This window comes from Vitis riparia, chromosome 5, assembly GCF_004353265.1.
Source record: "Vitis riparia cultivar Riparia Gloire de Montpellier isolate 1030 chromosome 5, EGFV_Vit.rip_1.0, whole genome shotgun sequence".
Lineage (NCBI taxonomy): Eukaryota > Viridiplantae > Streptophyta > Magnoliopsida > Vitales > Vitaceae > Vitis > Vitis riparia.
In genome coordinates, this window is record NC_048435.1 from 19,187,214 (window position 1) to 19,201,374 (window position 14,161).

Below are 14,161 nucleotides of genomic sequence, written 5' to 3' on the forward strand. Positions count from 1 at the left end.
GGAACTTATAAAAAGTGGTTGATCTTAGGTTTTCGTCAATGGATGGAACCAGATCCAATCTAATGGTATATCATAGGTTATGACTAGGTTACATACAAAGAGATCATCACTCGTACAATAAGGGTATCAAAGGTCAGTAGCTTAACCCTTATTGCTAGAGCGAGAAAACAAGAGTTTTTCATATGTAATCAATGTAAATGGAATATTCGAAAGTTGTAATCAATGAAAATGGAACATTGAAAACAATGTCAAAAATTTTAATCCCAATTTTTTATTGTTTTCCATGCAAATGAATAAAAAAATAAGGTTTTCAGAAAAAATCCCAAATTTTATAAAAATACAAGTAAACACTCCCAATCAGTTGAGAGCTTGGTAGAGGTTCCTTTGCTATTGATAGCTCCTTGTTATCTCCATTAAGTGGGCCTCTAGATACACCTTTCTGATATGTTAACCCACTTGTGCATCAGATTCCTTTTTGGCAGCTAGTTATGAGAGGTAAAGAGAAAGATGGTTCTCTTGGACATTGCTTTGCAGCACTGAGTGAATGTTGGGAAGAGAAGAGAGGCTGGTGGATGGGAGAGCCATAAAAGGAATTGGATTTATGGTTTCCATTACCAGAGTAGGGCCTGCCCAGGTCTTTCCTAACCCTAGAAGCAAAAGTTTATAGTTTTAATTAGGATAAAATAATATTTTTATAAAAGAAGGTTAGGGACAAAAGTTCATTTTTTTCTTTCCCAGAACCTAACATAACGTCCATAAGGTATAGAACAACCACTTCTGGTATCAGCTTACAAGATTTCTGCGGTAATACAAGATTATGGCAATTCTTTTAAAGATTCAATTGGCTTTCAAACATCTCCTAAGCTTAAAACTTTACCATTCTGATCTTCTGGAAATCAGAAAAATACATTTCCTTTATCAGAAATACACTCTCTGATGCAGCAAGGTTTAGGAACTCGGCATAGCTTTTGAACACTCCAAACAAACACAAGCACAATCAACCACTCATTATATATTAATGTCCTTCAAGCTTTCCAGGAAGCAAGGAGTGGAGTATCTGAGGCCTTCCAGGTAAGTGAGGTACCCTGGAATCTGTCACCCTTAATGGCAACTGCTGAAGCAATGGATTCCAGTTCAGCCATTTCCTCTGGTGTTAGTGTGAGTGACAAGGCCCCAATGTTCTGGTCCAGGTTCCCAATCTTGGTAGTTCCTGGTATGGGACACACGTCATCCCCCTGGTGATGGACCCAGGCCAGAGCTAGCTGTGATGTAGTGCATCCCTTCCTTGTTGCAATTTCCTTAACCCGCTCAAAAAGGATGTTGTTATGCTCAATATTCTCGGGTTGGAATCGTGGTAGAGTCTGCAATGCAAAACATGAACTTCAGGAACAAAATTTGAAACCCAACATGAAAGAGGATGTAATCACACAACAACGTAATTCAGACTACAGTCCTGCTTACTAATGCCATGACAAAAAGTTATGCCATGAGGCAATTTCATACATTCAAGGAAAGGTTGAAATGCAATGAAATTAAATTGGACCTTCCTGTAGTCATCATTTGACAGGTTCTCGGCCACCCTGGCCCCTAAAGAAAGGAATCCACGCCCTAGAGGACTATATGCAACAATCCCAATGCCGAGTTCTCTGAGCAAATAAGAAGGATTAGCTAGAAACTTAGATTTTTTAAATGCACCACAAACAGAATTTTCAGTCTCATGGCTGCCTCACCTGCAAGTAGGAATTATGTCTTCCTCTGCATCTCGTGCCCACAAGGACCACTCCAACTGCACAGCTGTTATGGGATGAACAGCGTGAGCTCTTCTGATTGTTGAAGCAGAGGCCTCAGACAGACCTATGTATTTTATCTTACCCTCTTCAACTAGTTTCTTCAGTTCTCCCATCTTTCAAACCATGTAAATAATATAATTACGAACAGGCACCCAAAAAAAAAAGGAAGCTTGTCCTAAACAGAGAATTTTAGATAGAGAATTTTTCCTCAATTAAACAAACAAAATCAATCTAATAACTGCCAAAAACTAACTACAGAAAGTGGGAAGAAGGCACAAACCGTGACTTCAATGGGCAGGCGAGTGTCGATGCGATGCTGGTAATAGAGATCAATACAGTCAACCTCCAGCCTCTTCAAGCTCCCCTCGCACGCCGCCCTCACATACGCCGGGTCCCCACGCACCTCAAACTTTCCGTCCTTGATTATGACCCCGAATTTCGTAGCCAGCTCAACTCTCTCCCGCATTCCTCCCTTCAGAGCCTGTCTAACACCCCCGCCCACCATGAAACCTTAAGCTACCAAACGGCTAACACTTAGCAGAACCAAAAAAATCATGGAGAGAATTGAGGGACGGACCTTGCCGAGAAGGATTTCATTGATGAAGGGGCCGTACACGTCGGAGGTATCGAGGAAGGTGATGCCACGGTTGATGGCATGATGGATGACGGGGATCATGTCCTCGTCTGGCTTTGGAGGGCCATAGAAGGCGGACATGCCCAGGCATCCTAGTCCCTGTGCCGAAACCACCAGACCCTGTGAGCCCAGCTTGATTCTCTTCACCGTACTCATTCTTCCCACCACTACGCACTCTTTGCCAAACGTGGTGCTGTCTGGGTTTTCTGTTTCCCGTATTTATCTCCGAGTCCCGACAAGAGAATGGTTGCGGAAAGAGACCAAAAGGTTGCTAGTCAAATGATAGTAGGGCAGATGTTTGAAATGTAACTCTTTTAAGTCTAAAAACCATGACGCAAGGGCTTGCGCGAAAGATGAAATTATTGGAACTAGGAAATATTTGTAATTGGTTTTATATAGATTTTGAAGAAGGGAAAATTATCCTATTCGTCGGAGATGGATAAGGACTCCAAAAGTGGGTTATTTTGATAAAAGTGGAAAAAGTCGATTAAAAGCTGTGTAAAATGAACTTCAACAATCCAAAACAAGAATGCCAACAAAACATACCCCTCAAAACACCATGATGCAGACGAATTTTTATCTAAAACATCCTCACTGTATCAGGCATCTCCATTTTGAATACCACGAAACGAAGCCACCTTGACCAAAACCATACACCCACCATCACTGTCGATGGCACCCACACATGGCCCAAGCCACCTCTCAAAACACAAAAAGATAAGGAACACACAAGTCAGCTTCATGGAAATGCCACACGCTAAAGCAACTATCCCAAAAGCCTCACAGCTTGCCATCCTTTGAGCCAAGTATAACGTAACTCTTACAAAGTCGATATCACAACCCCTCACTCACTTGTCCAAGCCAACCTTCCCATCGCTCCCACAGCTATTCTAACTATGTTGTAGTTCATGTGTTTTTCAGGTTGGTAGTTGTTTCTAGTTATCAGTTAGTTCATATGCTGTTACTTTATGTTGTGGAGAGATTGTGACCAATCTTGATCATTCCTTTTGTATAGATGTCATAACAGCTCTCAGTTGTAGAAGTATAGTAGCATTTTCTTCTAGTACATCTTTTCTTTCTAAAACTCTATTATGCATTACTTTCATTCTCATTTTTCTCTAGACTCCATTAGAGCTAGATTTGTAGAGATGACTTGAACCCAACACATTTTTCCTAAGTTTAGGTTGAGTACTATAATCGTGTTTAGACAAAATTCATATTAATTTGTATAACTCATTTAATAAATAGGTAGTTTTTAGGACTTACATAACCTAAATCATATTCTAATTTATGCAACTTGAAAATCTTGTAATCTTTCGCCCAATGACTTTTTCCTAGATCCACGAAACTTATGTAGAGTGGCTACACACATTGAAAAGAGAGAGTGAAAGAGACAAAGAGAGATACACTAGACCCAAAAACCTAAAGAGTTTATGTAGACTTTCTTATAGGTTTAAGTGACTTTGGTCTAACTTAGGCTTGAACCATTTAATGTAACCGATTGGGTCTTAATTGATTAGTTAGCCTTAATGAGTTTCAATTAATTAATTAGCTCAATTTAGAAAAATCTAAAATAATTAATCATAAATTTATGTGCAATCCCACACTTTTATCAAAATGTCCTTATCCACATAAATGATTAAATTTTTATAAAACTTCAAAACCTTGTGTTAATAAAAATATGGGTAACCACTTAAACCCAGGAAAAATACTTCCTCTCATAGAATCCAATTTTGAAAATGACTCAACACTTTACTAAAAAGAGTCAATTACACTCTTTTACCTTATGAAATTACATCAAGATGTAATATGGGGAATTTCTAGTGATGCTTTATGTTGAGTGGTAATATGTATTTTAGAAATATAATTAGAACACTAGTGGGCTTGGATGAATGGATGAACAGCTCAAGCTTCATAGATGTGGTTTTGCTAATTTCCTCTTCAACATTCCTTTTTCTTTTTTGCAATATTGACATTTTAGAGTCATAAATTGGCCAATTTGTATATATAATTTGACATGGATTTTATAAATTACACGTTTCATAAGTTTTAATCAATTTTCTAAGACCGGATAATTAGTAATATTATACCATGAATATTGCTTTTTCATTTTGGATTTTGTTTTTGGTTAAAATAATTGAACATGTAAAGAAGAATAAATTTGATAAATTTTTAGAATATGACACAAAGTTCAAACAAGAAACATACCATAATTATTTTCTTAAAAAAATAATTTAATATCTCTCGACTCTTCTAAAAAGTGTTAATGTAGTTTTTTAAGCATTAATATTAGGAAAAGATAACACTTATAAAGCATCAATATTTCCCACCATATATTTTAACACTAGTAGTAAAAAAGAAGATTCCTAAAAGCATCATTATAAGACAACAATGAGGCTTAAAAAGCATCAACATCCTGCTATTAAGACAATATGTCTTACCATTATGGCAAATACTAAACATCTCATGTGTGCATGGATATGGGTTTTTCTATGAGAGTGGTGTATTTAAATATATATATATATATATATATATATCATAACATAAAAAATAATTCTAAATTCACAACACTTTCTAATTTCGAGTAAAATTCATCTTATAAAAAAATGAGTTCAATGTAAAAAAATTGTGAACTCATCTTTTGAAAAGATAAGTTTAGTATAAAACTAAACTCGTCTTTTCTAAAAACAAATTTAATGTAAAAAAGGTGAATTCGTTTTTTGAAATAAATAAGTTCAATATAAAACGTTTTAAGGTAAAAATAGAACTCTTCTTTTCACAAGATAAATTCAATATAAAAAATGAAATCGTCTTTTGAAAATACAAATTCAGTGTAAAAAATAAATTTTATTTTTTGAAAAAACGAGTTTAGTATAAATAAAATAAATGTTAAAAGTACTGTATTTTTGTATTTATTTTTTAAATAATTATATTTTAATGATATTTTTTAAAAAGAACATTTTTATTATAAAAGAAAAATCCCATGGATATGTTTGAAAAATTCACACATTTCACATGTCCCAAGTCCTCCTTGGCGGGCATTAAGTTCTTTGAAAGGCCTTATGACTCTAAAGACACTTCATCATGTCTTGTGCTTTAATTTGATCTCCATCAACACTATTTATCTATATGGCCAAGAAATTTGCATCATAATGTTTAAGGTTGTGTTTACATCATGGAACAAGCTGGAAGAGGAAAATATTGAAAGGAAAACCAAATGGAAAATTGGAGAATAATTATTCACTTAAAAAATACAGAAAATTTAAAGAGAGCGAAGAGTGAACATAAAGTGGTAATAATGGATCAATGTTAAGGTAAAAAATAAAAATTCACTCAATATCTAAACATGAGATGGGCAGTTTAATAATCATATTTGAATGACTTACACTAACATAATCCTTTTAGCCCTTTTAAAATTTAAAATTTACAAAATCTTATTTTAAATATATTTTTAGTTATTGTTAATTTTTTAATTTTTATTTTTATAATTCTTAATTGATTTAATTATTTAATCGATCATTAAAATATATCCAATAAGATTGAAGATAAATTGAAATTTTAATTTTACACATGTTTAGAACTTTGTTTAATTTTTAATTTAAATAATTTTTACTTTAGTAACTTTAAAATACATAAAATTTCAGGGGAGATTAACGAGTGCAATGAGAAGGTTTGCTCAAGTTGTTGATGAGCTAGATCTCATTGATCTTCCATTACAAGGACAGATGCTTACTTGGAGTGGGGGGAGGAATAATCAGGCGTGGGCCAGATTGGATAGGTTCCTGGTGACCCAGAGGTTGGCTTGACCACTTCAGTGAGGTCGTGCAATGTAGGTTGCCCAGACCGACCTCAGATCATTTTCCTATTGTGTTGATGGGGGGAGGGTTAAGGAGAGGTCCGTCCCCGTTTAGGTTTGAAAATATGTGGCTTAAAGCTGACGGATTCACGGATCTTCTTAGGGGTTGGTGGCAGGGAGTTGAGGTTAGAGGGAGAGCCAGTGTCAGACTAGCCACTAAAATGAAGGTGCTGAAGCATAAGATTAAAGTGTGTGGAATAGAGAGGTGCTTGGTAGGCTGGAAGCTAACAAGAACTCAGCCCTGCAACAAGTGGAATTTTGGGACGGGGTGGAAAAGGAAAGGAGTTTGTCTGAAGGTGAAACTGAACTGAAAGAAGAAGCCAAGGATTCCTTTAAAAAATGGGTCTTACTGGAGGAGACCCATTGGAGACAATTGTCAAGGGAATTGTGGCTTAAGGAGGAAGATAGAAACACTGGATTCTTCCATAGAATGGCTAATGCTCACCGAAGGAATAACTCTCTAGATAGAATAAAAATTAATGGAGTTTGGATGACGGAGGAGCAGGAGATGAGGGAGGGAATAGTGAATGCTTTTCAGCAGGTGCTTTCTGAAGAACCAAGCTGGAGGGCAGATATTGAGGGGCTGCATTTTAAATGTCTAAGTTCTAGTGAAGCGGAAACTCTGGAGGTGCAATTTACTGAAGAGGAAATTTATGCAGCCTTAATGGGTATGAATGGGGATAAAGCTCCGGGCCCGGATGGGTTCACAATTGCTTTTTGGCAATCAAGCTGGGAGTTAGTGAAGGAGGAGATTATGGAATTGTTTAGAGAATTCTATGACCAGCGTTCTTTTGCTAGTAGTCTTAACTCCACCTTTATAGTCCTCATTCCTAAGAAAGGAGGGGTCGAAGATTTGGGTGACTTCCGGCCAATCGGCTTGTTAGGGAGTGTGTACAAGCTTTTGGCTAAGGTGTTGGTGAATAGGCTAAAGAAGGTGTTAGATAAGGTGGTGTCCGGGGACCAAAACGCCTTTGTGAGGGGCAAGCAGATCTTGGATGCGTCTCTTATTGCCAATGAGGTGATCGATTTTTGGCACAAGAGGAACGAGAAAGGGCTGATCTGTAAATTAGACATTCAGAAAGCTTATGACAGCATTAATTGGAACTTTCTCATGAAAGTTCTGGTCAAAATGGGTTTTGGGTCGCAGTGGGTGGAGTGGATTTGGTGGTGCATCTCTACCGCCAAATTTTCAGTCATGATCAATGGGGTGTTGGCTGGTTTCTTCTCGAATTCTAAGGGGTTAAGACAGGGAGATCCCCTCTCCCCGTATCTTTTTGTGTTGGGGATGGGAGTTCTTAGTAATCTAATTAGAAGGGCGGTTGAAGAGGGCTTCTTATTAGGCTGCAGAATTCGGGGGAGAGAGGAAGAGGAGATGATAGTTTCCCACCTGCTCTTTGCTGATGACACGATCATCTTTTGTGAAGCTAGCAAAGAGCAATTGTCCTCTCTAAGCTGGATTTTGGCTTGGTTTGAGGCGGCTTCCGGTCTTAGAATTAATCTTGATAAAAGTGTCCTAATTCCAGTTGGTGAGGTGGAGGATATTGAGGAGCTGGCTGTGGAACTTGGTTGTAAAGTGGGACTGCTGCCCACTGTTTACTTAGGGCTACCCCTTGGAGCTCATCACAAAGCTGTCTCCATTTGGGATGGGGTGGAGGAGAGAATGAGAAAGAGATTAGCCTAGTGGAAAAGACATTATATTTCAAAGGGAGGGCGTATCACCTTAATCAAGTGTACTATGGCCAGCCTTCCTATTTACAATATGTCCCTTTTCCGAATGCCGAAAAGTGTTGTAAAGAGACTCGAAAAATTACAAAGAGACTTTCTTTAGGGAAGGGGCAGCTTGGAGAGGAAGGTCCATTTAATTAATTGGGAGGTGGTGTGCACTCAAAGAGAGAAGGGTGACCTTGGCATTCGGAAGATTGACTCCCTGAATAAAGCTTTGTTGGATAAATGGGTTTGGAGATTTGCCGTTGAAAAGGAGAATCTCTGGAGGTTAATGATTGGGGTGAAATATGGTCAAGAAGAATTTGGGTGGAGAACTAAAGAAGCCCGTGGTAATTATGGAGTGGGGGTTTGGAAGGAGATTATGAAGGAAGCTAAGTGGTGTTGGGAGAATACAGAGTTTAAGGTAGGGAAAGGGACTAGTGTAAAATTCTGGTCTGACCAGTGGTGTGGGAATGAGAGGTTGTCCCATTCTTTTCCCCAGCTTTATGAGATGGCGGTCAACAGGAATGCAACGGTTAATGAGATGTGGGATCATAGCAGTGGTTCAGGAGGTTGGAATCTTAGATTTCATAGAGACTTTAATGATTGGGAGCTGGACTTGATTAGAGGATTGCTTTTTATGCTCAGGGACTTCAAGCTATCTTCAGAGGAGGACGTGGTGCTTTGGAAAGGGGGGGGGGGGGGGGGGGGGGCCATGGGAAGTATGGGGTGAAGGATGCCTACAATGGGTTGTTTGTTATCAATGCTTGCAACTTTCTGTATAGAGGCGTTTGGGTGGACAAGGTCCCAACCAAAGCGGCTTTTTTTGCTTGGGAAGCCGCATGGGGGAAGATTCTCACCCTGGATAGGCTTCAAAAACGAGGCTGGCAGTTTCCTAACCGATGTTTTTTGTGTGGTTGTGAAGAGGAGAGTGTAAATCACATTCTTTTACATTGTATAGTGGTAAGGGCCTTATGGAAAATTATTTTTGCCCTTGTGGGGGTTCAGTGGGTGTTCCCAGAGTTGGTGAAGGAGGCGTTATTCAGTTGGAGGGGCCCCTTTATGGGGAAAAAGAGGAAAAAATTTTGGAATTATATCCCGTTGTGTATTTTTTGGACGGTATGGAAGGAAATGAATAGGTTAGCTTTCAAGCGAGGGGTGTTAAATATACAGAAACTCAAAAATTCTTTTGTTTGTACCTTGTGGAGTTGAGCTAGGGTGTATATTGGAGAGGAGTCCTCTTCACTCTTAGGTTTTTTGGAGTGGCTAGCGGCCACTTAAGGGAGGGTAAGGGTGCTTGTTTTTTTGTGCTCTCGTTTTGAGGCAGATTTGTATACGTCCTGTATGCTTGGTGGCCTTTGCCCTTTAATATATTCGTGATATTTATCAAAAAAAAAAACATAAAATTTCAATTATTTAATTTTTAAATTATGTGATATTTACAGTTAAAAAGAAAACCTTTTTTCTTTTTCCTAATTTTAAAAATATAAAATTAACAAATTTATATAATTTAAATGGATCATAAATGGATTGTGTGGATCATTTTAACACAATTAAATAAATAATTCAAATAAATTTGATAAATTTTAAACTATCAATTTTTCTAAAAGCTTAATGATAATATTGGATTTGGATTCAATAAACATATCATTTTCTCTTTCACAAATTGAACCATTGATCAATAGTTTGCATTTTTTTTCTCAATATCCTTTCTTTCTTCTACTTTCTCTTTGGATTTTCTTGTTAGCCAGATAGAGAAGTGATTATACATCCTTGGCTAAGTTGTTTTTGGTTGAAGAAAAAAATAAAATCTAAAGATTAACCCAACCTATGAATGACTAAACCGGTTTGAAGAGCAATTTATTGGCATATATTTTATTTTCTCTATTTTCTTATAAAATTAAGTGCGTATTAGGTAAATCAACTTAATAACTTAAAGTGACTTAATAATTTAATTTAAGTTATTAAATAAATTAAATACATTTGATAAAATAACTTAATAATATATCTTAAAATTACTAACAATTTTAAGTAGTAAGTAAAAATAATTAACTTATTATTAAGTCTATATCTTCATTTTATTTTTTTTACCCTCATTTGTGCTAATTACCTCAACAATCTTTTTTGTTATTCCACAATTTCCATTATTACTCAACCTCACTTGTCCTAGTTATAATTTATGATGATAAATATGTCAATTTGATGATTTACAATAAATTTTAAATTAATTTTATCAAACAACCTTAATATTTAAAAAGTAAGAATTAAGTAATAAGTTTTAAGTAAACAACTTATTTATAAATTTTTTAAATTAATTTAAGTCATTAACTAATAAATATTAAGTTTTATCAAGTACCCTATTTCTACCTAGTATTGCTTTGATCCATATTTCTACCTAGTATTGCTTTGATCCATAAATAATTGATACTTAATTAAGATACTTTAGATGCTTATCATAGCCATGACAGAAACAAGAAAACGAGTTAAGCTATTTCATTTCCTGGTATTCTTGAATGAATATCATACAAACAGCAAAATTATAAACTTCCTAGCTTATTCATAATTTGTCTTTGTATACCACATCTACATATTTTCATTTTTCCTTCTCTCTTTTTAACCATTTATTTTGGAAGAATGAGCAAGAGCCAGAAGTTCATGCAGAAAGATGGTCATCAATGAACAATTTTTTCAGTATTTGCGGCCGGAGATCCCACAGTTGGAGTAGCTTCCTTGGTACTTCGGCGCAGGAGATTCTCTGTCATTCAGAGCCCAAAAAAATAAAGTAGCGATTAGAAAGAAGTAGTGTAATTAGCATTACCCTAATCAAATACAGCTAGTGATTTTGTGGTGGAGAGACATGTCCACCATTGAATCAAATCAAACTCATAATGAATCATTGGCCTCTTTAAACAACCATTTATCTCGAGCTCGTTTTCGTTCCATTACTTGGACTTGAGAGACTTTAAGGAGTGCTTAGGGAGTGAAAAATGGAAAGAACATAAAAATGAAGTAAAATAAGTACCTTCAATATTTTTAGAGAGAGAGGGAGAGTTGAGAGACTTTAAGGAGTGCTTAGGGAGTGAAAAATGGAAAGAACATCAAAATGAAGTAAAATAAGTACTTGCAATATTTTGAAAGAGAGAGGGAGAGGGAGAGGGAGAGGGATGGAGGGAGAAATTCGTGTACCTTGAATAGCTGAGAAGTCGGGAATTCTTGCTTCTACCATGAGAGACCATGAATTCATTGATAGCACAATAAAAACTACAAGCAAAGCATAGAAAGCTGCAATCCTCAAGAAACTCCCCATTTGCTTCTTGTTCTCTATTTGATCAAGCTTTGGTGCTATATATATACATATATATAGTTGCCAGTCAATATAATCAGTCTCTGTTTTTTTCTTTTCCATTAAACAGCAAGACAATAGCATTCAAAATTCAAAGTCAACCATGTTTTTTTTTAAAAAAAAAAAAAAACAACCAGCAGGTGATACTGGGTGAGGTTTGAGGAGGAAATTTGACATTTTCCTGTGAGATTCTCTTTCCGTGTTGAAACCCCCAAATTTTGAAATTCATCTACTTATATTTCCTTTCTTGTATTCATATATTTCCATTAGGTAATTCTTTACATCTATGTATGAGTTTTTGGGTCCCATATATTTAATGTTTTGTTAGCTTAGCATCTCCAGAAGTCTTAATTTAAAAGGCAGTTCACATCCCACCCCCCATTTTCTCCTTGACCGGCATTAGGCTCTTTGAAAGACCTTATGTGTTATGCATGACTCTAAAGATGAGCAGGCTTTGAAAGATTCAGACACTTCGCCGGGTCTAGTTTTCTTCTTGACTTACGGCGGCCATTTACCTGTTGGAACAATGAGGGAGAGGAAAAAGGCAAATGAAAAAATTGGAGAAAACTTGTACAATTAATTTGAAGGCATGGACTGAACATTCCTTGAAATTTAAGAATTCTTTTCCATGTATTTTCCTTCCCTCATCATTTCCGGCCCTCTCAGTGCCCTTCACCTTTATAAGAATCAAACAATCATAAAAGAAGAGTAATCAATCACGTTATGCTAATGTCTACCTATTTCATTGGGGTTGTGAAGAACCCAAAAGTGGATTCTCTTTGTTGAAGGAGAGTTACTCAAGGGTTTCTCTTGATTGTCATTTTCCTTCAAATAGTACTATGTCAAAGGCCCTCCAATGGCTTGGTTGGATCAGTTAGACAAATTAGCATATGTTCAATTGGTTGCCACCAAGTTACTTAGCCATTTTTGCTTTTGTGTGGCTATATTGCTTAGTTTTTAGCATGTCATGTACTTATCATGAATTGTTTATTATATGTCGATAGAGAATCTACCAAGTTGAGTTGAGTTTGTTTTTAAATAAACTTCTTTTTCGATCTCTTCAACAAGCAAGCAAATGAATATAAAAGAATGGATGCACCAACACTTTCTCGATAAAATATATGCAATTTCATTGTCCGTTGAGCAACATGTGGAAGTTTAAAATTCTTCAACCATATCTTGCTTTAGGATAGCCATACTTATACAAACCATTTTTTTTTCTTCTGAGTTGTCTATGTTTGGTTTCTTCCTGGACACATGGAGAAACATGTGGAAGTTAAAAATTTCCTCAACCGTATTTTGCTTTAGCTTTAGGATAGCCATACTTATTACAAACCAACCATTTTTTTTTTTCTCTCTTCTGAGTTGTATATGTTTTCTTCCTGTTCACATGGACTTTCCTTGCAAGACCAATGCCAATTACCAAGCAAAACTCCCTGGAAACGAAATTAAAAGACAATACAAGGAATGATAGAGTACATATATACTTTAGAAAACCAAGTAATTTTGCTGCATGCAACTCTTTCAATGTTGGCTTGGAAGAGCAACTAATCCAGGCTGCATAATTATCAGCAAATACAATGTAAGTTACTAGACTGATAAAGGATTAATTACAAGCCTGTTTGCAGTGATCGAGTTCTTCTTGGAGCTTCTCAATCAATTTGTCCTTCTCACCGATCACTTCTAATAGTCTTCTGTTCTCACCCCTTAGTGCCTCAAACTCGCGTAAAACCGCTTCAATCTGTGCTTCAATGGCCTCATCACTCAGCTCGAACACGCTCTCCACCACCCTCACCACCCTCCACAAGCTCACCACCACAAGCAACCCTCCTCCTTTCCCCTCCAGAAAGGCTTCCAAGAACAATGCCCCGATCACAACTGCGCCATCAACCACATACCCGGGTCGCCAAAAGAACGAAAACCCAAGCGCTATAGCCAGTGCAATGCTCTTTATACAAAGCAGGCCAAGTAAGCCAATCCCAACCCAATGGTACCAAGTTTCTCCCTTCTTGTTCTCCTTGGTAGAGCAGGACAGTAGAGAGGAGGAAAGTTCAAGGACAGTAAATATGAGGTCTGTGAGAAGCAAACAAATAGAGAAAACATGGACAGGGGTTGACTCTAGGAAACTGGCAAGGTGGATTCTCCATGGAGCTCTCTTATGGTGACCAAGATCATTTTGTTGTCTAGAGCTGAACACATGCTGCCATCGCTGCCATCTCTGCCTCCTCTGCCAGTTCTTGATGAGATTTTGAAGAGACGATTCAATGGACTCAATGGTGATTGTGGTGGTGGGAAGTGGTGATTGTTGAATTTGAGAGGAAGCCATGGAAGGATTTGGGAGTAGAGATTAATGGATGGTAAAGGTTTTTGGATGATAAACTAATGTGAAAAACAGGAGTAGACTTGAAAGGTACGTGAAATGGAAGTGAAGTTGAGGTTTTGATGCTTTGGAGTCACGTCGAGAGCCAGTGGCTATATAAAAATTTAATTGACCCGCACTGTCTGCTCTTAATATTTAAGATCCAGATTTTAATCTGGGTTTGATTTAGATTCCCTAACATGGAGAAGATAAAATATTTACTCGAATGTTTAGATTAAAAGAAGCTCATATATATAATATCATGAATTTTCCCGACATCATCTTAAAATTTATTAGTTTTTATGTAATTTTTAAAATATTTGATTTTTTATGACTTTAATATGTATTTGAGTCGTGTTCGTGCATAATCAATTTTCGATTTATTAATATTTTTATTTTTTATTTTTAGATATTTTTGTAAAATCTAACTACTTATGGTGTTATAATTTTTCATATTTTGATCATTGGGAGCTCA

At 36.6% G+C, this 14,161-nt stretch overlaps 2 protein-coding genes across 3 annotated transcripts; both read right to left on the reverse strand.

Annotated features, from left to right (window-relative positions):
- Positions 1 to 716: 716 nt before the first annotated feature.
- On the reverse strand, positions 717 to 2,664 carry LOC117914852 (probable aldo-keto reductase 2). Of its 2 annotated transcripts, none has more exons than XM_034830358.1 (5): positions 2,368 to 2,664; positions 2,071 to 2,271; positions 1,731 to 1,903; positions 1,544 to 1,646; positions 717 to 1,361 (listed from the first exon to the last, which is right to left on the reverse strand). In XM_034830358.1, exons 1-5 carry the CDS (start codon positions 2,578 to 2,580, stop codon positions 1,026 to 1,028), a joined length of 1,026 nt encoding a protein of 341 aa, XP_034686249.1. In that variant the 5' UTR covers positions 2,581 to 2,664; the 3' UTR covers positions 717 to 1,025. The 2 variants fall into 2 exon arrangements, with proteins under 2 accessions (XP_034686249.1, XP_034686248.1); XM_034830357.1 differs by having other exon boundaries at positions 2,071 to 2,275; positions 2,368 to 2,530.
- A 10,082-nt stretch (positions 2,665 to 12,746) lies between these two features.
- Positions 12,747 to 13,667, reverse strand: LOC117915101 (voltage-gated hydrogen channel 1). Its single transcript, XM_034830668.1, has one exon. It carries the CDS (start codon positions 13,651 to 13,653, stop codon positions 12,934 to 12,936), a length of 720 nt encoding a protein of 239 aa, XP_034686559.1. The 5' UTR covers positions 13,654 to 13,667; the 3' UTR covers positions 12,747 to 12,933.
- Positions 13,668 to 14,161: the final 494 nt, after the last annotated feature.